Source organism: Rhipicephalus microplus, chromosome 9 (assembly GCF_043290135.1).
Source record: "Rhipicephalus microplus isolate Deutch F79 chromosome 9, USDA_Rmic, whole genome shotgun sequence".
In the NCBI taxonomy this organism is placed as follows: domain Eukaryota; kingdom Metazoa; phylum Arthropoda; class Arachnida; order Ixodida; family Ixodidae; genus Rhipicephalus; species Rhipicephalus microplus.
Window position 1 is genome coordinate 83,468,989 of NC_134708.1, and position 26,279 is coordinate 83,495,267.

The 26,279-nt window shown below is 44.8% G+C and overlaps 1 protein-coding gene across 4 annotated transcripts in view; it reads right to left on the reverse strand.

Annotated features, from left to right (window-relative positions):
- Window positions 1–26,279, reverse strand: part of LOC119163166 (uncharacterized) — a 53,427-nt gene that overhangs the window by 21,965 nt on the left and 5,183 nt on the right. For 2 of the 4 annotated variants that reach the window (XM_075874000.1, XM_075874001.1), the window contains exons 2-4: window positions 13,550–13,714; window positions 11,904–12,211; window positions 9,393–9,739 (exon numbers count right to left, since the gene is read on the reverse strand). In XM_075874000.1, coding sequence (XP_075730115.1) covers window positions 9,393–9,739; window positions 11,904–12,211; window positions 13,550–13,711 — 817 coding nt within the window. In that variant the 5' untranslated portion in view covers window positions 13,712–13,714. Of the gene's footprint in view, window positions 1–9,392; window positions 9,740–11,903; window positions 12,212–13,549; window positions 13,715–20,958; window positions 21,295–22,484; window positions 22,653–26,279 lie in introns of those variants that run through there. The other 2 variants (XM_075874002.1, XM_037415112.2) reach the window with 2 other exon arrangements.

Below are 26,279 nucleotides of genomic sequence, written 5' to 3' on the forward strand. Positions count from 1 at the left end.
ACGACTATTTAATTTTTCTGCTGCCTTCCGTAACTAACAGGAAAAACCCGGCTGAACTTGTACTGCGTGCTTTTAAGACACATGGAGGTGGGCTAGACTTCACTTGCGAAGTTCCCCAACAGGGATCACTGAGGTACTTAGATATTAGTATTACATTGTTTCCGAATCACGTATGCTGGGAATACCAACCGCGAAGTGTTAGAGAGAGAGAGAGAGATAAAGATGCAAGGAAAGGCAGGGAGGTTAACCAGACGCACATCCGGTTTGCTACCCTTCACTGGGGAAGGGATAAAGGGGAGAAAAGAGGTTGCAGAGAGATGAGAAGGTACACACAATCACGAGCACACTCGGGGAGCACACACAGTCTACAGGCGGTCGCTCAGGTTTTAGGTAAATTAGCAGTGCTTTAGTTGCTTTCTGCGCAACTGAGGCAGATGCCCAAGGTCCTAGTATTTTCTGCACACAAAATGGTCCGGGGTCAAGTTGATTCAAAACCATCCGGAGCTGGCATCGCTGTGTGTCGTAGCAAGCACAGCTACACAGAACATGTTCGATGGTCTCTTCAGCTCCGCAGTAGTCGCATGTAGGAGTGTCTGCCATACCAATGCGAAAGGAGTACACCTTTGTAAATGCAACACCCAACCAAAGGCGGCATAACAGTGTCGCATCGGAGCGGGAAAGTTGTGACGGTAGCTTTAGCTTGAGCGAAGGATCCAGTTCATAAAATTGACACCTTTGGAAGCTGGTAGACGACCAGAACGTGTGTGTGAGATCTCGAGCCAGCAGGTAAAGTTGTCTTGCTGCATCATTCCTTGATAGAGGAATCGGGACTACACGGGTTCCTTCATGGGCTGAGCGGGCTGCATCATCGGCTAATTGATTTCCGGTAATACCGATATGTCCAGGCAGCCATTGATATATAATATCATGCCCTCGTGCTAGAGCTTTATGATGGCAATGTCTTATTTCTTGTACCAATTGGTCATGACTCCTCCTACGCATGGCAGAGTGCAAACTCTGAAGCGCTGCCTTCGAATCACAGAATATGACCCATTTTCCTGGACTTTCTTGAACGCGAAGTGTTAAACCCTTGTTAAACTATGCCTCCTGCCACACAAAACTGGTCAAGAGAGCTATTGCTTCGTCGGCTGTTAGTGCTGACTTATCTAAGTCATGCCTACACAAGATGACTGATAGTGTAACAATGCAAATTAACAGACTTGTGTCAGCGGGATTTTCGAAATATGTAATTTCTTCAGTGTGCGAAGCTTTGTTGCAAAAAATCAAACAGAAACAAGAAAAGGCAGGAGGAAATAAAGAGCGAAAAAGAGTTGCAGTCATCCCATACTTCCACAATATATCTCATGGTTTGAAGAAGGTAGGCTCGAGATGTGGTGTGGATGTAGTTTTATCAGCCCCGTGCAAAGTAAGCCAGATTTGCAGAATGACGGATGAGCGACTTAGTGGAATCACCAAAAAATGTTGGACATGCGCCGTGAAACACATAAATAAATTTGTAGATTGCGCAGTTGGTGTTGTTTACATGCTTCCTTTAACGTGCGGTCGTTGTTATATAGGCCAAACTGGGCGGTGCATCAATAAAAGGTTAGGAGAACATATGAATGATATATGCAAAGGAATTAGTTCAAACCTTGTTTTACACTGCAAAAGCTGCGGGTGCCAGCCTCGATTTCCGGGCGTGAGTGTGCTGGCACGCCACATGGACAAGTTAACTCGTGAAATAGCTGAAGCGTATTTTATTAGAAAACATGGTGACGGATGCGTGAGTCAACCTTCGGTGGCCTTGCATGACAAAGAGTTCGCGCTTTTAGATAAGGGTTAGCCATTGTATAATTGTACCTTCTTTTTATCAGACCATTCCCCAGAATATGTCACGTTGCTCACATTTGCTGTTAAAAGGTTGCCTGTTGTATATATTATCATGTGTGCTGCAAATAATAAAATTCAGTTGGCAGTCAGCGCTCGTGTTGTCCTCTTTGCCTTCCTTGCCTCGCCTTTTGTCTGTTTCTTCTAGCACCTTCGTGCTCGCGCTGCAGCCCTTATTGCCATCAACTGCCTGAGGCGTTCGCTGTGAAGACTGCACGCTGTTTAGCTTAGTGAGGAAATGTTTGATTTCCTTTACCTCGGCTGATAGCCTCTCATTCGATTTTGTAAGCCTCACGTTTTCTTGCTCTAGCTGTGAAATTCTATAATGATCTGGCAACTTACCTACCATCACCTGTGCCACGCCGTTGCACACTCGCTCAGCCCAGCTGCCTTTCGGTGCAACTGCAGGCGTCCTCCCCGGGTTGGAAGCCATGATTGCGAACTGGACGCCAGGCAGTTGGCCATTCGGGTGCCATCCAGGCTGCTCCTGACTCAGATAGTGACCTAGAGAACTCGAGCGCCCCCGTGATTGGGAGTGGGCCTTTGGTTTAGAACCTCTTCTGTAACGCGACTTCCCCCTGAAGTGGGGCCGCCTTTCCCGTTCTTGTGTGGTCTGGATGCTTTGGGTCCCAATGGCTGGAATTAGCTGCTCGTCGTTGATGTCTGGACTCAATGTCATTGATGCGTCACGAGCCTCTGCGGCTGTTCGCGATCCTTCTCAACGTCTGCTTCTGATGACGTATGGCACTAAGAACCTGTTCTTGCACTCTTTGTCTGCCGTGGGATGGTGACCGTCACACAGCCTGCATCTTGGATTGCACTGGTGCAGATTATCTGGGTTCTTGATCTCGCAGCCTTTGCAGATGGTTTCAGCTGGGTTCGGACAGGCGTCAGACCAATGTCCCAGCTTTCCACAGACGTAACAAATGTCTATGTTTTTGCGGTAAAGGGAGCACTGCAAAAGTGAAGAACCATATCTCACTAATCTCGGCACTTTGTGTCCTTCGAATACTATAATGATTGTCCCAGTGTCCTTGATTTTTTTGGCCTGCAGCGTGAGCTGGTTGTTAGCGTCCACATTCTTTCGAGTCACTATGTCCTAAGTATCGCTTACGGAGATCCCGTGAATCGCTCCTTTACAAGTATCGTGGGTTGCCGTAGCGTACGCGCTAACCTCGAAAACTAACCGCGAAAACTAACCATTAGAGGTTAGCGCGTACGCGCTAACCTCTAATGTAAGTTTTCTTGACCTTGAAGTATCTTGAAGCTTTGTCCTGGTCCGGAGTGCTGGCCACCATAATGTTCTGCTGCAAGTTGGAACAGATCATGTCCTGCATGGCCTCCTCCTCTTTGACGCCGGCCGCCAGTACTATCGCATCTGCCGCGGCTCCAGCGCCAATTCTCGAGATATCTAATCCTCCACGTGGTCGTAGCACAATTTTGCTAAAGTCCTTGGGTAGTGGCGGCATGCCTCCAGCTCGCACGATTGTGTGCTTGGTGTCATGTCTACTACGATTGGCTCGAGCGTTTCCCTTAATGCCAGCCTTGGTTGAGACTTTGGCAGCGGGAACGCTAACCGCGGCTACCTTATTTCTTGAGCGTCTCACTTCGGGTTTCTTTCCAATCCATGTTTTCTGTGCAATCCTCTGGAGAGATGTCCTCTCCATCTACTTGGTATTCCATTCTCAGTTCCAGCTCCTGGAATGCGCAGAGCGTTGAGTCACGTTGGCGCCGGGCCGGCGCATTGGTGGCAATCACCTCCTTGGTTAGGCTTGAATCCTCCGGTGGCTTTTCCGTGTAAAAATGTCCCAAAATAGTTTAAAAGTCCCCGCACCGGCGAAAAGGTGGTATCTACTGATTTCTTGAGAAGTTAGGCACATGATGTGACGGAAAGCTCGGCGACAAATTTGTGAATTACACAGGAAAGCATTCTTGAAAGCAGGAGCTGGTCTTGGCGCGTCCGCACTGGTCGGCACCCTGAGACTCTCCCATCTAAGGGCTGACAGTGCTGTGTAATGGTGACGACATCAGGATGGCTTTAAGCTGTGTTTAGGTGTAGTCGACGTTTCAGACAAGCCCGTGCAACGCACCCTACTCTTCCCTTTCACCGGGGTTTGATCGTCGCTGGAATGGCGTGCGTATATACTGAGCTTGTGAGAGAGCGACGATTGAGGAGAGATAGAGCGAAAGTATGAAAGAAAGGCAGGGAAGTTAGCCTTAGCTGAGCCCGGTAGGCTACCTTGCACTGGGGAAGGGGGCAAATGAAATAAAAGTTCGACACAGGTTAAAATAGAAATGTCACTGCTGGCGTCGACGTAACGACAGTTCTGTGCTTGTAATATCACAGACGGCCAGTCACACTGGAACAAATTAGTGCACCACGAGGCCAACAGAATCGACGTCCCGGAATTCTAAAGCGCAAAGCGGCAAACAGGAGTCCGAACGTCACATTCTGCCACTCACCTTTTGCCAAGGTCACCGTTTGCAATTGCTCCCTCTAGTGCAACGACGACGCATTACGCAAGGCTTCTTTATCAACTTTGACATACCGACCTCTCGGTTATACAGCCAAACTCCATGATTCTTCACTTCGCTAGATGGCCGCATTTTCCCGCAATAGGGCGCAGTTTTCTTTTTTGTAAGCGACCTTGTTGGATAATTAGAGTAATATAATGACTACCTTTTATTAACACTGGCTGTGCAACAAAAACTCAGCCTCGTATGAATTTGCCTATGCGAACTCTCCATAGTGAAATCAGTCTTCTTTTTTTTTTTGCTTCTACGTATAGATTTATTGATCCTCCCGCGCCCACCCTCCGAAAACCTTCTGTGCTTAACGGGGTTTTGTACTGCTTCCAGGATCGGTGACAGTGCAACCCTTTTGCGCCTCACTTGTTCCGTGACCGGCTAATCTTTCACCAAACGTGACGTCATGTGATGACATCACGTTGTGGCATCATGATGACGCCCTGAGTTTTGGCTTCGTTACGTCCCAATGACGTCATAAGGTGACGTTATCAAGTGATTAGTTTTGCATCACTCGTGTTGACGCCGCGGGACGCCGGTGGTCAATTTTCATGTTTGACATAACATCTATTTCTTTCGCATAAATAATGGCAGTGTTGACACATGTCCAGAGCCAGGAAAAGAACGCCATAACAAAAACATCGGCCAGGCTGCAACCGTGGATAAGGAGAAAACGAGCCGTTGGATTTGCTTTTCTCACTAGTAGGCAAGGCACCAACACTAAATAAATAAATAAAAAAGGAGGAAGCGTGCCGTTTATTTGCTCTTTCCGCGGCTACTTCCTCGTACACTTCGTCACCTTCTGGATATAGTGCACGCGTACTGAAACGAACAGCCATTCGGACAAGTGGTTGTCGAATGGAGACAAAAGGACGAGGAAATTGAGACGTGAAACTAAACGCAGAGTTCTTTCCAATCAGGCAAACAAGTAAATACCTTATACACGCTTCGCTGGCTTTCGACAGCCGGTCCCTCAAACAGCGGAAAGCCTCGCGGAAGCATCGCGATATTAACGCCTCGCTGAACACGAGAACACACGGGGATAAACGACGTCAGACAACTTGCGAAGCCTCGTGGCTACATCATTGCTTGGTAAATTCATTCATTCATTCATTCATTCCTTCATTCATTCGTTCGTTCGTTCGTTTGTTCATTCGTTCGTTCATTCGTTTCTTCCTTCTTCATTTATATACTGGCATGCAGCATCACAAACAATATTTGTATGTGAGAAATGCAGGCAGCTAAGCCAGAATTCAAAATTGTATAAAGGAAAAGGGATGATAAAGAAAGAAAATGGAAGTACATGCAGGCTGCAAAAAAAGAGCTGATGAAGAACGTGAGTACTATGACATCTTAGATGGTCTAACGTCAAAAAAATATTCTAAAGCAACAACATAAGCTAATATATTGAGAACTAACATACAATGATGCCAAGGAATGTACCTTAATAAAGTAAAGATTTGGGGAAGTTGGTCTTGCATTATGAAGTAAAACCAACACGATGTTTTACGCTGAGACACACCATCATCAGCTGACATCAGGACCAGCGCACTCCAGAAATCACTGAAGCCACCCGTATTGCGCGAGAATGTTTATTATGCATTAGTATAGCATGTCTGTTTGCTGACGAAACACTATCTTTTTTTTTTTGGAAGAACACGTGTGATCCTCTCTTAAAAATCTTGTAGTGCGTTTATGTGTAAATTTTCCGTGTATATTTTCCTTTAATGTTTAATGAAAGTTCAGGTCAGGACAGTGCTTGTCTGTGTCATTTCTTTTGTGCGTCCCCGTGTAAAATGTCGTACTGTTCTTGCTTCATAATGCCAAGAAAACTATAGGGGATGTTATTAGAAGTGATTGTAATGTAAATGTGAAGTAATAACAGTTGACGAAAAGACAGCTTACCACTGAAGATGACCGAACCTACGACCTTCGGTTTTTGCCAGATGCAAGTCATCTTTTCGTCCATTTTTCTTTCTTTACATTTCCAATAACACTCCTTCTAATACCATCCCCTATAATTTCCATAGCATAACTGTATGTTTGTTCTCATTATGCCTAACACACGCACGCACGCACGCACGCACACACACACGCACGCACGCACACACACACACACACACACACACACACACACACACACACACACACACACACACAAACGAGCCGTCATGCGTACACTTCTTTCCTTCAACATAGGCTGTGAGAGAGACATGCATTAGCGGACGGCTCTGAATTAATTTCGAACCCCTTCGGCACTTTGACGCACACCTGAATCGGAAGGCACGGCGAATGTTTCTTGCAGTTGTTCACGTCTATATGCAGACTCCATGGCCGCGAATATAAACTGAGTGCCAGCTTAATATGCTGTTATTTCGCTGGTCTTTATATGTAGCGTTCTCGTTAGTATATCGATGGCCTTGTGAAAGAATTTCATGTCGTCTTTAGTGTCGCCATATGAAACGACTTCGTTCTTACGTGGACTCCACTGAAAAGCTCTCCTTGGGTGCGATTTTGTGTGGTTATTTCACTTCGTGGCTGTTATTCTGACTAATGCTACTGTCACAAAAAGGAGCAGCCGGCGCAATACGAAATCATAAACGTGTACCAAACAACATATTATGACAACAGTGTCATTACTCTTATCTTACCACCTCCATAAGTGTGCCCAGGGTACCCCTTCAGGGTGTAAGGGACAGGTAAGACGACGTTTGTTGCATTGTCTTCTTTCCCTATTAAATAAAAGTATGGGGCACACTTTGTGCCCCACACATTTTAGTTGATTTGAGGGGGCGCCCTCCCTCCCCTCGCGTGGGTGCTCCTAGACCAAGTGACATTCGTGTTCTCAGCTACAAGCCCGCGCTTCAGGAGGCTATTGTGAGGTGGGCTGAGAGATGAGGCCTATTATGAGTGGGCACACTCGCCTTCTCACAGCCCCTTTCCTTAAAAATAGGATGTCTTTTTCTCTCGCTCTATCTCTTCCTTCATCTACGTTGTGTCACGCTGTACCAATTCCAGCTCAAAAAAATTACAAAATAGCCCCAAGACTATTAAGAGTGTGTCCTGTTAACTACAACATAGAAAACGCATATGTCATTATTTTTGGGTAATGCCCTGTTATTAAATGCGAAGCATTTCTTAGCACACTTCGGCGACATTGAGCGTATCTATCTATCTATCTATCTATCTATCTATCTATCTATCTATCTATCTATCTATCTATCTATCTATCTATCTATCTATCTATCTATCTAGCCGCCTACGGCTTTTAGCTCTCCTGTCCGTTTCTATTACGGTATGGATACCAAACTTGGTATGGCATAACATGACTCTATGAAGAACATATTTGACTATTCATAACATGAAAATCATGACACGTATGTTATGAGTGTCAAGATTTAGATTTAATGGTCCTGCAGCTCTTGCGGTGGTTTCGTTCACATGACATGTTGCAAAACTGGTATAATATGGCATGATTGCATGGCGAACTCAAGTGACAGACCCTAACATGAAAATCATGACATGCGTGTCGTGTAACAACATGACTACATGCCACGCTCATGATGCACTGGCGGTCGTTTCGCTAGCTTTACATATGCTAAATTTTGTATTACGTGGCGCCAATGGATGACAAAGGTATGCGACTGGTGCAAACATGATGATTACGAGATGTGTGTCATGCGAGAACATGACTACATACCACAGTAAAGGCGCCAATACATTTCGACGTGACGCGGTGCGCGTGCTCACCGGCGTTCATTTCATCGCGTCACGCCGCCGTTGCATTTCGTCGCGTCAAAACAGGCACCGGTCGCGCCATATACTCGCAGGCGCGCCGTGCTGCGTTGCTTTGACGCATGCGCGTTTGAGTGCGTTCGGCGTCCCTCCGTCACGAAAAAAAAGGCGACACAGTGTTGTCTGGGTGACGCATCGGCGTGAAATGCAGCATGTCGCATTTCGCGTCGGTTGCCGTCAGGCCGCGCCGACGGACGCTGGTTGCGCCGGTCGCGCCTGGCGTTAGACTATAGAGTGCTCGAGTTTTGCTAACGTAGCGTCGCTGTGCCCAGCGTGTGCGCGCGTCAACGCTACATTGGAGTATATTGGGCCCTTCGTGCGCTCGTGGCCGTTTTGCTAGCTCCACATATACGAAATTTGGTGTTACGTGACGTCAATGGATGACGAAATATATGACTGGTGCAAACATGATAACCCTGACACGCATGTCATGTAAGAACATCATGACAACACCACGCTCATAGCGTGCTCGCGGCCGTTTCGCTAGCTGCACATATACTAAATTTGATATCACGTGACGTGAACAGATGACACAGGTAATCGACACATCCAAACATGATAACCATGACATGGAGGTAATGTACGGCATCATTTGCCTCCCCCCGCAACGTTGTGCTGATTTTAAAGTGACATATCAACATTTCTCATTCGTGCTTCGCATATCATCGAATCCCACTGTACGTGGAATCAGCCAATTTTTTGTGTTCTTCATACCTTCATGTCACACCATACTATTATAGGTGTACATTTAGATAACAAAACGCCCACGAAAACGCCCACGAAAGGTAGGTAGGTAGGTAGGTAGGTAGGTAGGTAGGTAGGTAGGTAGGTAGGTAGGTAGGTAGGTAGGTAGGTAGGTAGGTAGGTAGGTAGGTAGTAGGTAGGTATGTAGGTAGGTAGGTAGGTAGGTAGGTAGGTAGGTAGGTAGGTAGGTAGGTATGTAGGTAGGTAGGTAGGTAGGTAGGTAGGTAGGTAGGTAGGTAGGTAGATAGATAGATAGATAGATAGATAGATAGATAGATAGATAGATAGATAGATAGATAGATAGATAGATAGATAGATAGATAGATAGATAGATAGATAGATAGATAGATAGATAGATAGATAGATAGATACTTCTATGCATCATCTGAACGCTAAACAACAGGGTCAGTCCCTCACGAGGTATCTTGCTTGCACTTTACCTTCAACGTCAATGGTGCCTTCCAGCTGAACAGCCATACGGACTAGGAGAGGCCGGAAATGCTTCTCGGGAAACGAACGTATCCGGTTGTGTGACATGTTGAGCAGGCGGAAGTTCTCGTTGTGGAACGCGTTGTCGGCGATGAGCACGATCTGGTTGTGCGACAGGTCGAGCACCATGTCGTTGTTGGGCTTGACGTGCACCGCGAACGCGTTGTTGTTCAGCACCTTCAGCTTGTTGTTGCGCAGGTTGAGCTCCTCCAGGAAAGGCACGTAGTAGAAGGCGTAGTTGCCCACGTACGCGATCTTGTTGAACGACAGGTTCACCTTCTTCAGGCCGGGATTGTACCTGCAAGCGCCGCGAACAGGCATCACTTACGTACGTACGTCCGCACATATGTATGTATGTATGTATGTATGTATGTATGTATGTATGTATGTATGTATGTATGTATGTATGTATGTATGTATGTATGTATGTATGTATGTATGTATGTATGTATGTATGCATGTATGTATGTATGTATGTATGTATGTATGTATGTATGTATGTATGTATGTATGTATGTATGTATGTATGTATGTATGTATGTATGGATTGTAATCCTAGTTTGCCCGCAGGCGTTACGCCAGAACGGTCTAATGAAACAGAGGTCGATGCTGCTGTATTGCTAGAGTTGCTTTTCACTTCTAATAAAGCGACTTCTTTTGTGCGTGTGTGGTGTGTGTGTGTGTGTGTGTGTGTGTGTGTGTGTGTGTGTGTGTGTGTGTGTGTGTGTGTGTGTGTGTGTGCGCGCTAGGAGGAGCTAATCTCAGTGAGTTGTTCGAAACTGCCAATGAAGCGACGCCTTCTATCATCACTTCCGGGCGCTCAACAAGAACATCAGCCAGAACTGCACTGTGAATGGTCTGGCCTTTTTGCTTTCCTGGCCTATGCTTAGCCGAACAATTATCTTCATCTCGTCTATTATTAATATTCTCGTGCCAGGACATAGACGGGATTTTGTGTTGCGGGTGAGGGGAGGCCTGTGTAAGTGGGTAAGGGTGCGAGAAAGGTTACACCAGGGTTTGATACACGATTTTCTAGGGAAGAGAGGAGGCAAAAGGCCGGTGTAAGGGAGGGCCTGATAGGTCCTCTTCTTGGGGTAAAGGAAGGAGGGAGAGCCAGGGCATCTGGACCCTACCTCCATGTGAATATGACCTTGGGTTCAACTTTTCTATATGTGCGTATGTGTGCTTATACGTCCACCTGTTTATATACATATATCTACAAAATGTTTTCTGAGAGAGGGGTGTTTCAGCCGCAACCAGTTATGCATTTGTGTGTTCGCCATAGGTCGGCAATGATCCCGAGCTCACTCAGACTCACTCAACATATACACTCTGCTCTAACTGCTGTCTCGGACTAGGACAGGAATTTTTTTTTCAACCGGACTCTCTGAAATGCTACAGCATATTACTTGGCCGGATTCAATCAGACTCAAACTCATGGTATCAACTGAGAGTGAGTGAGCCCGAGGGAGTTGACGCATGAATTCGTAGGCTCAAAGCTTGCTTTTTCGGTCACATGGTCAGTCTTCTTTAAAGACAATATCTCACATAGTCGGTGCCCTTCGATATGCCTTGTCGCCATGTAACTGCAAATATGTAGTACTTGAGGCTTCAGTCTAATAAAGACATTTTTATGAAATAAGTGACTCATACGAGATATTTTAATAAAGAAGTTCCCTTGAAATATTTGCGGAGGGCGTTAAATGCACCCCTTTCCGTAACTCCGGCCTCTGATAAATGAATACCGAGGTAGCAAATGAATGCTTGTGTGCTGAGACAGGTGTGACTAGACGTCAGTATAAACATAGGCTGATTTAAAGATGATCGTAATGCTAAATATGGCGTAGGTCAGCAACCATTCCCGCAAGAAATATGTTTAGTGTTTAGGGCTCACCCGTGCTCTCACTCACAAATATTTTTATTAGCTGAAATCACTCGGACTTAGATTCACTAATATTTTCTTCAATTAGACTCACTCGGACACAAATCTGACTCACCTTAACTCACTCGGACTCGGAATAATGGCTCAAGCTGAGTCTGAGCGAGTCTGAATGAGTCAACTCATGAGTGAGTTTGCCGACCTATGCATCCGCATACCTACAATTCAGTAAAAGTTGGCAATTAATATTATTTAAGAATTTTCAGTACTGACCAAATCTGTACCCATGCATAGTATTATCTGTATATCTCAAATCAGCGTAACATAAGGCTTCTGGTCACACATAGTACGTTAAATAAGAGAATGCTGTCGTCACTTAACGCCTGAAAACACCGTAGTGCTCAACTCTTGCATGTATTGGTAGAGCATAATTTTCAGGACAGTGCTAGCCATGTTGAGTCCGAGTGTTTTCGCAATTCTTGAGAACTCAGCAGCTTGAGGGCAAGTTTCATAAGTTCACTCGGCATATTGCACCTGAGAGGGCTGGCTCGTTTAGGACATACACAGCCAAGAGAAGACGCACCTGAAGGCGTAGTCCGGTACCGCCTTGAGATTGTTGTACTGGAGCGAGAGGCTCTCCAGCTTTGGGAAGGCGGACACGTTCTGGAATGGGAACGACTTGAGTTCGCAGTGGACCACCTCCAGGCGGCGCAGTGTGTTGCGCGACGGCTCCAGGGCACCGTCCTCGACCTCGACTACGGTGGACTTTTTCACCTGGATGTACTCGAAACGCAGGTCACCGAACATGCTTTTCTCCAGCTTCATCACCTTGGCGTTGGACATGCTGAACTTGCCGTAGTCCAGTGAGTGACTCACTAGTCGAGATGCCACCTGGTGACGTCACACGAGACCGGGAGACAGTGAATGACAGTATGGTAGACTGACTTATACTTTGGTGCGATTGACTAGCTGATGTTTACAACACATTGACTAGTGGTACTGCGACAGACACTAGTTGGATAACCATAACTACTAGACACACTGCTACGGGTGTAAAAAAAGGACTGGTTAAAATTATGTGATGCCTTATGTACTTTTATTTCTGTAAACTTGTACGCTATTGCACGATGTTCATCTCGTCTAGCAGAGGAACGAGCTACGAATCGGACACGAAACAGCAGAGCGACTGGACAGGCCAGTTCCCGCGCATTGACTCGGTCAATTCTTCTTCGTTTAGTACAACTACTGCCAATATACTATTCTGAACCCGAGCCATATTCCCTGCTTATACGTCTTATCCTGCACCCTACATCCATCGAGGATGTCTTCCAAATCTATTCAATACCATAGTTCGAAGTTACTATTCCCGTTTCCTTTACTTTCTTCGTTTATTTATTTTTTTGGTAAGCTGTGAATACATATGACGTAGAAGCTCTGTCCATAAATGTTTACATAAGCATGTGCGATACGGCATTAACTTCCTTGCAGATGTTTGCATCAGCTTTAAAATGCAGCTTCGCATATTGCTTGCGAGGCCTAGGTGTGAGATAAATAAGAACCGTTAAGTGTATGTATCGCTTCTCGTCTCAGATAGATAGATAGATAGATAGATAGATAGATAGATAGATAGATAGATAGATAGATAGATAGATAGATAGATAGATAGATAGATAGATAGATAGATAGATAGATAGATAGATAGATAGATAGATAGATAGATAGATAGATAGATAGATAGATAGATAGATAGATAGACAGACAGACAGACAGACAGACAGACAGACAGACAGACAGACAGACAGACAGACAGACAGATAGATAGATAGATAGATAGATAGATAGATAGATAGATAGATAGATAGATAGATAGATAGATAGATAGATAGATAGATAGATAGATAGATAGATAGATAGATAGATAGATAGATAGATAGATAGATAGATAGATAGATAGATAGATAGATAGATAGATAGATAGATAGATAGATAGATAGATAGATAGATAGATAGACAGACAGATAGATAGATAGATAGATAGATAGATAGATAGATAGATAGATAGATAGATAGATAGATAGATAGATAGATAGATAGATAGATAGATAGATAGATAGATAGATAGATAGATAGATAGATAGATAGATAGATAGATAGATAGATAGATAGATAGATAGATAGATAGATAGATAGATAGGTAGATAGATAGATAGATAGATAGCGCGCACACACCCTTTCCACCTGCCTCGTGGAGATTAGTCCGTCACACGTGAGCACAGTGAATGTGTTTGGCCCCGAACACCGACAGGGCATGGTCACGCTGTCCGGGGGGCAGCAGCGAGAGAATGCGTTGCACATGGCGTAGAACATGGCTGCATGGAGCATGGGCGCCATCACCTGCGTAAATAGTTACGTGTACTCTCAGAATATACGATCCGTCTGCCTTCGACAAACAAGAATACCAGGGCTGCTGTCATATAGAGTGCTCCGTTTTGTGCGTGCACATGCTTGTGTGGGGTGTTCTACATTGAAACAGCGTAGCTATAGACAAAATCATGACATGCCACGCCGCGAAAAACGAGGACACGGAAAGAAACGAACAGGACCGAGCGCTCACTACCAACAACGAGTTCATTTGAGCGAACACAAATGAAGGAGTTCTGTGCAGAATATAGTAGCTTCCACTCCCCCTCCCCGCCGTCTACTGAGCTGCAGAAGCGTGCAAACACCATGAAACCACCAGGATTATGCTTAGCCACTCTGATTAGCCATGGACGTTCAAATACACATGTATCTAGTGGTGAACTTCTATGCCATGGAACATATCAAATGGCGGCCATAAGAGAACCTGGTAAACAGGCTAATACTATAACGGGAATTTTACTCGCCAAACAGGGTAGCCAGCCGGTCTGAGAACTGGCTAACCTCCCTGTCCTTCCTCATTTATTCCTCCTCCTCCTCCTTACTCGCCAAATGTTGACCACGCAGATGACCCAGTCCTGAAACAGCCGGGGAGTAGGTGAATGTAAAGTTTATTCGATGAAGTGCTGTTCCAAAGTCGGAGTACTCTCCCAAGAGCTACGCGGGTATAAGCACCATTACCAGAGTAAGACGTTGCAGTCTTACTACAGAGCGCTGGTAGTCACTAACTTTCGGTCCTCTCTGTTGGCTTTTGCACTGCAGCAGTATTTTCTCCCTTGATGGGTTTCGATTTGACGATGAATTCGCCGGCATTTCTCAAGCTTGCCGCAAACGGTGACGCCGAGTTGATTCCGGGCCCGAGCACAGACCTCAGATTACAAACTCTAGCGAATTTTGCATACATTGAAGAACAAGTCAGAGACGCTAGATGACATTAGGCGCAATCACCGGGCAGTCCAAAAGGAAGTAAAAGAAAATGGCACAGAAACAAAAAGTATTGAAGACCGCCGAGCTAAACTTTAGTCATCTTTTTCTAAACTGGTTGACGCATACCAAACCGCAACTATACTAAACGAAGTTGCCGGAGCGCTAACTAGAAAGCTTGACGATATTGAAAATCGCCAGCGCCGCAATAATCTTGTTATTTTCGGCCTGCATGAGCAAAATAGGGAAACACAGAAAGACCTGACGAAAGTAGTACAATAGACCTTTTTTTTTTGTAATCGGTTTATTGCCTGAAAGCGTGTAGCGTATGCACCGCATTCGGAAAAAAAAAAACAAAGGTACTACCAGTTATTCTTCGATTATATGACTTCAAGAAAAAGTACGAAATGGTGCGTAGCTGTTACAAGTTGATAGGTATGCACGTTTCAATGAATGATGATTTTTTCAGAAGGCGTGCTACGCAGCAGCAAGTGTTTTTGGAAAAGCGCTAAAAACGAACAGTTGAGGGGAAAGCCGGTGCGCTTAAATTAACTTTCTACGTAGACAGTAAGGCGCATTACTGGGACTATTCCAGTGATATATAGGTGTAAAGAGTGTCGAAACGCTCGCCATTAGGAGAAGGACACCAGCTTAGCCAGAAACGGAATTTTTAAAGACAATAGTCTTTCTTGGAGACCTTCGAAGGAAAACTTCTGGTCTGTCTGTCTGTCTGTCTGTCTGTCTGTCTGTCTGTCTGTCTGTCTGTCTGTCTGTCTGTCTGTCTGTCTGTTTGTCCGCCCTAACGATTTCTCAAACGACATCAAACGGCCTACCGCATCCGCAGTGCCCACCAATATTGCTCAAGGTTTAGCGTTCATAGTTGTGCGATTGTCAATTAAAAAGCAGTTATTGCGCATATCTGAGGCGCCACCGCAACGCTTCGATGTTTTGTATGTCTGCCTTTATACTAGACGAGGCACACACAAGTAACTCTCTAAGGACTGTAGCGTTTAACACGCTGCGCTGACAGTGCAACGCGATGCTCAAGAAGGTGTTTCCAACGCTTTGCTACGACGGCACGATGGTGGCACTTGCCCGTCGCTTTCCTTTCTACACCTTATCACCTCCGTGACTGGCACGCATCTTTCTCTGCGGTCGCGCACGCCTTCGTTTTCGAAGATAACTGCCAGATGGCGCTCGTGTAACGTGCCTAGATGCGCTTGTTCGCCTCCGTTACACGCTCGAGGCACTGTAACGCAGCGCCTTCAGAATACCATTCACCGATTTTCTTGCGCAGAACATCAAATAAACGTTTTGTTCACTCTCTCCAGATGCAAGACTATCGTCTTTCGGCGAGATTTACAGTGTAACATGTAGATTCGGGCCAATTTTTTCCTTAGAAGTTTACAGTTACGAATGTTAATGCACGCAGCATCCGAAAGAAGTCATCACTCCTTGTGGCTGTGCTCTCTGTACACGAGCCGGATGTTGTAATCATGACAGAAAACTGGTTAAGCGAAGCAGTTGAGAATGCCGAATTCCTGCCTCCCAGCTATACTGGATGTCGCAAGGACCGAGGATCCAGGGTAGGAAGTGCTGTCATTGTTTATAAAACTTCAATTTATTGTAGTGAAATTTCCACCTAACCGGAATTTGAATGCGTTGCGTGCACTATAGAGATAAATGAAAAGTCTTTTGTAGTTATCGTAGTATATCACCCCAATGATACCCTTGAAAAATATATGGTATTGCGTAACAATTTCGTAATTGATATGTTTAACCACCTCAATTGCCCCGCCGTGGTGGTCTAGTGACTAGGCTACTAGGCTGCGTGGGATTGAATACCGGCTGTGGCGGCTGCACTTTCGGTGGAGGCGAAAATGCTGTAGGCCCGTGTGCTCAGATTTGGGTGCACATTAAAGAACCCCCCCCAGGTGGTCGAAATTTCCGGAGCCCTCCACTACAGCGTCTCTCGTAATCATATGGTGGTTTTGGGACGTTAAAGCCCACATATCAATTACCCATTCTAATTATATTATTATCTTGGGCGGAGACTTTAGCGCATATCGATTGGTTGAATTATCAGGAAGGTCAAAATTAACAATACGTGTCACGAGTTCTTTAGGATCTAAATTTTTCTCTTGGTCCAACACAAATTGTCACTACACCTGCGCAAATCTACGAATTGAAAGAGTCATTGCTCGACTTGGTCGTCCTAACTAGGTCTTTCGCGCAATCCAAATATTGGTGTGAAGTATTAGAAGTAATATCTGATCACAAAATGGTGATGCCGCATATAGCTAGCACACGTGCTTGGGGAAAAAAGAACGGAACTACGACGGTTCTCTACTTTTCTCAAGCAGATGATATATACTGCGTTAATAGATAATTTAGAAAATATGTCTCTCTGAATACTACATTAGTAAACGATGCATGGAATATGTTTGAAAGCGTTGTTTCCAAATGAATAGAACTATTTGTTCCTAAGCACACGAAGAAGTTTAACAGACAAAATTGATTGATTGGTATGTGGGGTTTAACGTCCCAAAACCACTATATGATTATGAGAGACGCCGTAGTGGAGGGCTCCGGAAATTTAGACCACCTGGGGTTCTTTAACGTGCACCCAAATCTGAGCACACGGGCCTACAACATTTCCGCCTCCATCGGAAATGCAGCCGCCGCAGCCGGGATTCGAACCCGCCCCCTGCGGGTCAGCAGCCGAGTACCTTAGCCACTAGACCACCGCGGCGGGGCTAACAGACAAAATCCACAGAATACGCAAAAAATAATTCCAAAAAAATGACGTTTTGAAAATAATGAGAGCTAAAAAACCATTGTCTGCAAATACACATCATAACGTCAATTCCGTTTCTCAAGAACTCGAAATGAAAATTATTCAAACCAAACACAGGTACATGAATGAAACACTCACCAATTTAATTAAACATCACCAGGATATTTTTGGAGGTACTTTTCCGGACCAAAGTCTGGCACCCAATTTTTGAAGAACGATGATGTAACTATCACGAATAATTATAGAATGACTTGCCATTTTAATGAATATTTAAAATTGATTTTCGTTAGAGATGATGGCTTAACCTCCCCCCCCCCTTCCCCCTGGTGCAAATTAATAGTACCAATGTCTGGCTGAGCTAAACACAGCACATTATGAACACCACTCGAATAGTCGAATATTGTAACATACAAAGTTTTGAAAAGGCTTTGTCCGAATACTTTTTACCAAACTGCACTGCTTTTGCGCATCTTTCTCATTCAGTTGTCATCGGTAGGCTGCTTGTTGGTTTAATCTGTTTAGTGTACTACTTTAAATATGTTTTTCAGTCTTTCTCTCTGGTGACGTGTACTCCGGATTGTATTCGAACATGTTATCTTTTCTTTTTATATACAGGTGACGTGTGCGGGATGTATTATATGCTTCTCTAAGTTTTCTTTTGTTATTTTGATACCTTGTGCCTTTTCTGAGCTTACCGTGCGAATGTCGTTTTACCACATCTACTACGTTTATGCATAACAGCTATGTAACCCCAACTCCTGTCTTGGCTCATCTGCTGACAGTTTGAATAAAGTTAAAGAATAGTCTCTTGCTGCAATGAAAATGCTAGAGTCATGAAAACTATGATGCTAAATTTACCTGCCACATTATTATTTACGCACTAATGAAAAACACGTTCACAAAGTTCGTTTTTAGATCGCGTAATTGTCCCGAAGTTCGTTTCAGCGAGGTCAGAGGCTAACTTCAGTTTATCTGGATATGAAAAATTGACTAGTTCTTAAATTTTCAGATTAGCTTTGTTCGACAGTGAATTCATGCAGACTTACGGAAATAAGGGTTTACAAAATAACCGGAAAATTCAATTAAAAATAAACAAATAGGAAATTAATTCTGTCATACTGAATCACAGAATTCTTCTGCAGTTAGAAAATATTGAAGAATTATGAAAGTCAACTATGACATTCCCGAAAGCAAGGGTCGCAGGTTCTTATGGGTTCACTATGTGAAAATAATTACTATTGGGTTGTTTCTGAAGCTAGGTGTACCAGTCAACCTTTTACATGCACGAGACCTCACAGAGATATTTTTCCTTTGATATATATAAATACCGTGAAAAGAAATAAATCCTAAGCAGTAATACAAAATAAAATCGCCGTCTGCAGTACCAAACCGGCCGCACAATGTTTATTCTGAAAACATACCGAAAAATTCATGAAGTGTTGTTTTGAGGATGAGCTGAGGGTGTTATGAGTACGGACAAGAGGACTAAATTAGTGTCATTTTAGTGCCATAAGAGGGCGTTCTGGGGGTGTCATAATGTCATCAAGGAATGTCATCAAGGAGGCATACTGAGGGCGTTCTAAGGTTAGCGCCATTGTATTTGTGTTGTCTGCTGGGTAGAATCATAGATGATGTAATTACACTAAACGTAAATAAACCTTACTACTAATAACTTTTCTCATTTGTAGGGAAACGTTATCGAATTATTCACGTCATTCCAGTGTCACATCCATGAAGAGCACCCTAAACTTGCCTGATCTTTCATTGCGCCGCACATTGTCTCGCCTTAACCTTTTTCACAAAATCTATCATTATAACAGCCATTTGAAGGACGCCCTGTTTCATCCACCTCGCTTCATATCACCAAGGATGGATCATCGCTTTAAGGTGGGCCTACCATCCTGTCGCACCAGACTATATAATGATTCATTCGTGCCAAGGACAAGCGCCGCCTGGAACCACCTTCCCGCCTCCATCGCCTGTATAACGGACCAAAAAGACTTCAAGCTCGCCATACATGATGCCCTGTAGAATTTTTCTTTTTTTTCCTGTTTTCTGTTTTTTTTTTTTTTTTTTTTTTTTTTAACTTTTTAACTGCACTTACGATTGTTCAAACCACTCCTTTCTGTAGTGCCTTCGGGCCTTGAAAGTACCTTTAATAAATAAATAAATAAATAAATTAAGTTACAATACAAATCACAGCAGGCCGAAGCTAACGTTATTACATAACTATTACTTTTCAAAAGTAGGGAAATTACCTTGAGAAAAGTTACATGAAAACCGGCGGATAATGAAGCCAAGGAGCAAGGGCGGTGCCAGGGGTGGGCACGGGGAGGGGGCTGGAGTCCTAGAAAACTTTCGCCTGCCCCCCTCCCTTCCGTTGCCCCCCCCCCCCCCCGAACGGGACATAGTCATAACACATTGCCCATGTTTCCCACCTCCCGGCCCCTCCCCCATCCCACTTGAGGAAACTAACTTTTCATGGGTGCCTCGCACCCCCTTGTAAAATAATCCCGGTGCCACATCTGCCAAGTAGCGTATATGCAACGTTAATTGTACTATTTTAGGTTTGTTCTAGTAATTGTGATGTAGATGTGATAAAAGCAAGGTGGGCAAAAAGACACGTTCCCACTCGCAGAGACCGAACCTGTAACATTAGGAAAACTTTATCATTCATGCCCTGACTCATACAACTTTATAGCACATATACATTGAATCTCGGCGATCTTTGATCAGCCTCCAATGCTTGGATTCAGCACTCACATTCATTTGAATTTCCTATATTTGTTTTATTTCTTTGTCGATTTTTTATGTCACAAGGGAAGCGGACGAGCTATACATTAGCATAAAGTAAGCTGGAAAATAATGAGTACTTTGTTGCCATGACTCGCTTGAAGAAATCAATTACGTTGCTAGATTACCAGCCCACTTCCTACAGCAAAAAGTAATTCAACTACTATAATTTCATTAATTAGATTTGGTTAACACCACGTTGAAATGTATTGTCGAATGAAAGGCTTCGTGAATTCTGCCGCGTCTTCTTGGGCAACCATTAATTGTCCTTCCTCCCGCCTCGTCATCATCTTGAGCCCGTTTTAGTGTACTGCGGGACGAACGCCCCTTGCGATGATGTTCAATTTATCCTATCTTCTTCAAGCTGATTCAATTTCATTTTCTTCAAAATTCTTAATTTTTTCACTCCTCCAAACCCTCTGATTCATCTACGGCGTTCCCCATTCCTTCTAAACCATTACGATTAATCTCACAGTTCACCGGTTCTCTGTTCAGCGCATTACGAGGCCAGCCTAGGTCTATTTCGTTTTCTTGATGGCCACCAGGATATCTACCACCCCTGTTTGTTCGGTGACCCATTGTACCGTTTTCCAATATTTTGTTGTCACTTTTATAGTTTTTCGACTTCACAACTAGGGGGAAAAGAACGTTCTTTTTTTTCTCACACTCAACACCAAGAAGAAAAAAAAGACGAAAAAATACAGACCATGACTTGTAACCAACGTAGCTGATGAGAATCCATGTCTGCGACTGTCGCGCGAGGACACGTCGCGGTATACCTCCTGCACCGGGCGAGGCCACGACACCAAAAATGGACACGTCTTAAGGCACGCCGCAGATGTAACCCGATGAGCCGATCGAGCGTGTATGTGTTGGTTCGGAGGCGTCATACGCGAACACCTTTCCGTCGATCGAAATCAAACAAACATCCACACCCACTCTCCTCCCGATCGACAAGTAATCCCCCGCTAATTCGGAGGAGGCGTCGAGGGGGATCTCGAGAGGCGTCGCGACGGTCGCAGGAGCCAAGGTTACAGTGGCGGTGGCGAACGGAGCCCGCCTGCAGCTTCCTCGTCGATTCAGCCGGGCACTGTGCAAAGCCAACGCACACACGTCCTCGTCGACCGCTACGACGCTGAACAAACACAGCGACCCCCGCGGGAATCCCAGCCACCGCCACAATGCGTGGACCAGCTGGTAAAGGCAGACCCGACACTTGCGGGCGTGCAATCAACACATTCCGACTGAACCCTTACCGGAATGTTCGCACCGTGTCGAGCGATACTGTCGTTGTTTGCAATGTAACAGTGAAAGTCTGTAAAAGGGGGTATCTTTCTGGACTCCTATATATGATAACGTCGTTGCGTCTGCCTCAACCTTTCGAGGTGTCTGTAAACCCTTCAAACTGACACATCATTCCATGCTTTACCAAAATACTATGATAATACGTTACTTTACGTATCCTACAGTTATTATTCCGAGTTAAATCGTGATCACTCATTTATCCCAAAGCTATTGATGCGCTATTTTGGCACAAGTAGTATCAAAGCTCGAGCTGTAAATGCAGTGCAAACAATGTTTTCGCTTACGCTCGCTTTCAGCGAAGAAAAATGTATTTTTGTCGTTGCTCACGCGAAGCGGCAGCAGAACTATTAGTCGAACATGGTATACAGTGCCTTTAACAAGGCGACCACACTCAACAGTACACTGCAAAATGAAGCTAAATGAAGGCACGTTGATTACGCGGGAACTACAATTCACAAAAAATGTTCATTTATCTTACGCTTTATGATAATGCTGCAAAACTGAACCAGAGGTGGAAATTTCCGAAGCCCTGCACGTCTTTTCTGAAGCCCTGCATAACCACATCGTGGTTTCGCGACGTTGAACATAAACAATTATTGCTATTAAGTTGCAAGCTGAGGCTTTGTCAACTAAATGACATAACCCGGTCTGACTCAGTAACGTGCAGGCATACCCGCCACGGTGGTCACGTGGTTACGTTGCGACTGCTGGCCCGAAGGTCACGGGATCGAATGCCGTTGCGGTGGCCGCATTTTTTTATATAGACGAGAACGCTTAAGGCGCCTGTGCTTAGATTTAGGTGCACTCTAAAGAATTCAGAATGGTGGGAATTTCCGGGGCCCTTCACCACAGCGTCCCTCATAATCATATCATAGTTTGGGACGTAAAGCTTTGACAATTTTCATTCATAAATGCAGGCATACGTACCCTAAGGCAGGCCCTCGACGCAACGTCAAGTTTCTTCTTCCAGATGGCGAGCTGAACTCTAACGAAATGCGAGGACGCCGGGAAAGGACTGTCACCTGCACGTGTTACCGTTGCACGCGTCCCAATCGAGTACGCGATAAACTCGGTCAATGGAGCGCTACTGGACTGCAGACATCCTCTCCAACTCGAGCGAGCACGTCAACTACGTCCGCGCGCGACTGTTTAGCCGTGAATAGTGCAAAAAGAGAGAGGGGCGATGATCACGTTTGTCGCGTCCGCAACCCATTGCAAGGTTGTACGAACTCAACAGTGGTTCTTTTGTGTGTATGCTCTTTTTTTTTACTTCTATGATGTGGAAAAGGGAGGGGGGGTCTTTTTTGTCGTGTTCACGCTTTTGTACGACTCGACACGGTACGTTGCTATTTCCAGGTGTGGGCAAGTAGACCTGCGATTTAAATTTCTTTTTCTATATTTTTTGTTTGCTCCCATAGAGCCATTTTCGGTGTTCCCACGTGATCCAATCGCATTATCGAATTTCGGAAGTGAGAATATCGCGTGCGCCAGACGGCGTTAGAGACAATCTACTTCAAAAAAAAAAAAACATTCCCAACACCACCAACAGCGACAAAAGGCCACTGTTGCCCAGCATCCACGAATTTCTGAACCGATCGGTCATTTGGAAGCTCAGCAGTATGTCCTGGATCAAACGTAAAGCGTGCCTCTCCGCGGGCCTTCCGCAAATAGCTCGCCGTTGAAGCGGACAACAATTGAGCCTTTCTATAGAAGTCTTCCTATAAGCGGCCTTTTATCCGGAAGTATTGTGTGGCGTTGAACAACGAAAAAAAAGCAAAGGCAATAATGCTGTGTGTGTGTGTGTTGTCTATGTCGTGCAGCGTTCGTTTCGACTATGTAATGCGACGTATCATTGTGACCGTCCTAAATGTGGGGCGTTCCGAACGTGCTTTCATTGTGTGCGGGGAAAGCTGGCGAACTATCACTGCGCATAATTTTGAGAATAATTGATCAAGGTCGATGAACTCTTCGAGCATGGACTGTTCCGGTGATCCCGAATGTCGATGAACATTCCGCCTGCCCGTGATGCTCGGCTTGCAGGAACGCGCACAGGTTTCGTTCTTAGGATGTCTTATTTATTGCGGTGGTAATGCCTTTATCAACATAGGGTATATTGATAATTGACCACGTTGCATTCCACGAAATTAAAACAGCTTAGACATCTGCCCAAGCTTGGCTTGCACGCTTTCTTAGAGGTGCATTATCATCACCATCATCATTGTCAGACTGAATGCGCCCACTGCAAGTCAAAGGCTTCTGCCATGCTCAGCCAATCAACCTGGACCTGTGTTTGCTGCTGCAATGTTTTAATCCCATCTACCCGCCTAACTGTCTATCTTCCCCTCAGGCATATGCCTTCTCTCGGAATCCAGTTAGTTTTTTTAATGACCAAAGGCTGTTACCTTGCCTATAGGCGTTACGTACCCTGCCCGTGTCCATTTTCTTGCGATAACAATTATATGGACACGATCAACTCATTTTTTTTACCGTTGCCGTCATATCCCCGATATATATATATATATATATATATATATATATATATAATAAGGAATCTGGCTTCGGATGCCGTAGAATTGAGGGAATTGAGGGAATTGAGGGCCTCTAAAAAACTGTTCATTGGTGACGTTTCGATCGGAGACCGATCTTCATCAGAAATAAGTCGGGACGCGCGAGTTATCACCACAATCTGATAAATCTTCTTCGCCGCGCCATCTGAAGTTATGAGTGCGCATGCGCGTCCCTTCATTTTCATATCCGTATCTTTTTGCTCGTTAGAAGTGGTTACGTCTGATGAAGATCGGTCTCCGATCTAAACGTCACCAATAAACAGTTTTTTTAGAGGCGTATACTACAGTTGCCTGCTCACGGCTGGTTATTTTTTTCATCCACTTTTCTTTCTTCTTATTTACATTCCATTGGTTCTAATAACTTCCCCTGTGCATTCCTTGGCATTGCTGTCTGTTGGATCTCATTGGTATTGTGTTAAAACACGGAAAAACGAGCCCTTAGGTATACACTTCTTTCCCTTATTATATATATATATATATATATATATATATATATATATATATATATATATATATATATATATATATATATATATATATATATATATAATACCCACCTATAGGTCCTTGGGGTAAACCAAAATGACTATGGGAGGATAAGATGGTTTGACGAATATGACTCGCTGGTCACGACATGAATAATGTCACCATCTCGCTGCGTACGTCGTCAAACACTTTCCGCCAAACAGCGGCACATATACCCGAGGGCGGGTAGATGACACTGGTATGCGGGTCTGTGCCGCAGTCGTGATTGTCACTTCATATCTACCCAGGAATGGCGAGAACGCACAAGGGTAATTTTAACATGTGAGTGTTAAGAAAACGCTGACATCGGCAGCATTGGCCCCATGAATTCAAAGAATGAAAGTCAGGGTCCCAAGAGAAATCAAACCCGAGCATCCTGCGTGGCAATCAAGAAATCTACCACAGAACCACTCCAGGTCTCGGAACTGCTTTTCAAATAGACCCTAATGTTCTTGAAACGTCGATTGTAGCTGCAATGCTGGCTACCCAATTTTATAAACACTACATATGCACTCCTACAACACAGTCACGTCGGATTAAAGTCGATGGTAGTTAGGCGCCATCCGCTGAAGTTGATTTATGTAGCAGTATCCAGGGCCACCATCCTCGTGAGCACCAGCGCTTCATATCTGCTTACCACTTCCGGTTTTGCTAATATCTATGTTGCTGTTGGTATCGTTGCGCAGCTGTAAACAACTGGTTACATGCTGTAGGCCCGCGTGCTCAGATTTGGGTGCAGATTAAAGAAACCCAGGTGGTAGAATTTCCGGAGCCCTCCACTATGGCGCCACTCATAATCATATGGTGGTTTTGGGACGTTAAACACCACGTATCAATCAAACAACCAGTTACATAAATTACATGCGGCTATCTGTACGGGCAATTGCACACCCGTATGCAAAATGAGACGGGACGCTCCAGTTATGACCACAATCTGATAAATCTACATCGCCCCACCATCTGACGCTATGAGTGCGCATGCGCGTCACTTCATTATCATATCCGCATCTTTTCGTTTGCTTGAAGTGGACCAAATGATTATGTGTAGCGTTTCACTCTGGACGTTGCTTTCATTCTTCAATAAGTGACGCACTCAATTCGACGGGTTGACGGTTGCGGTGAAATGTACGTGGCTCCCTTCATAGACAACGCCGAGCAGCGTATAAGGCACTAGTGTTGAAAGCACCTTTCGAAGAAATTCCGGTGTCAGTGTCTTACGCAAGCGTCGCTGGTATACAGAGCCCAAAAAAATTAACCTTGTCCGCGAGCGAGAGCACAGGAACATTATCGTCATCGTCATCATCATCATCATCACCATCATTATCATCAGCCTGACTACGTCCACTGCAGGACAAAGGCCTCTCCCATGATCCACTAGTCAAGTCGGTCCTGTGCTTGCTGCTGCTCCTTTATACCCGCAAACTTCCTAATCTCATCTGTCCACCTAACCTTCTGTCGCGCCCTACTCCGCTTGCCTTCTCTGGGAATCCAGTTAGTTACCCTTAAATACCAGCGGTTAATAAATAAGTAATTAATAAGGAATATCGGTCCTCGTGGGGATCAAACGAACGCCCTCTGCGTGGCAAGAAGGTGTTTGACGTTACGCCCACAAGCGTTCTTTTCCTAACGG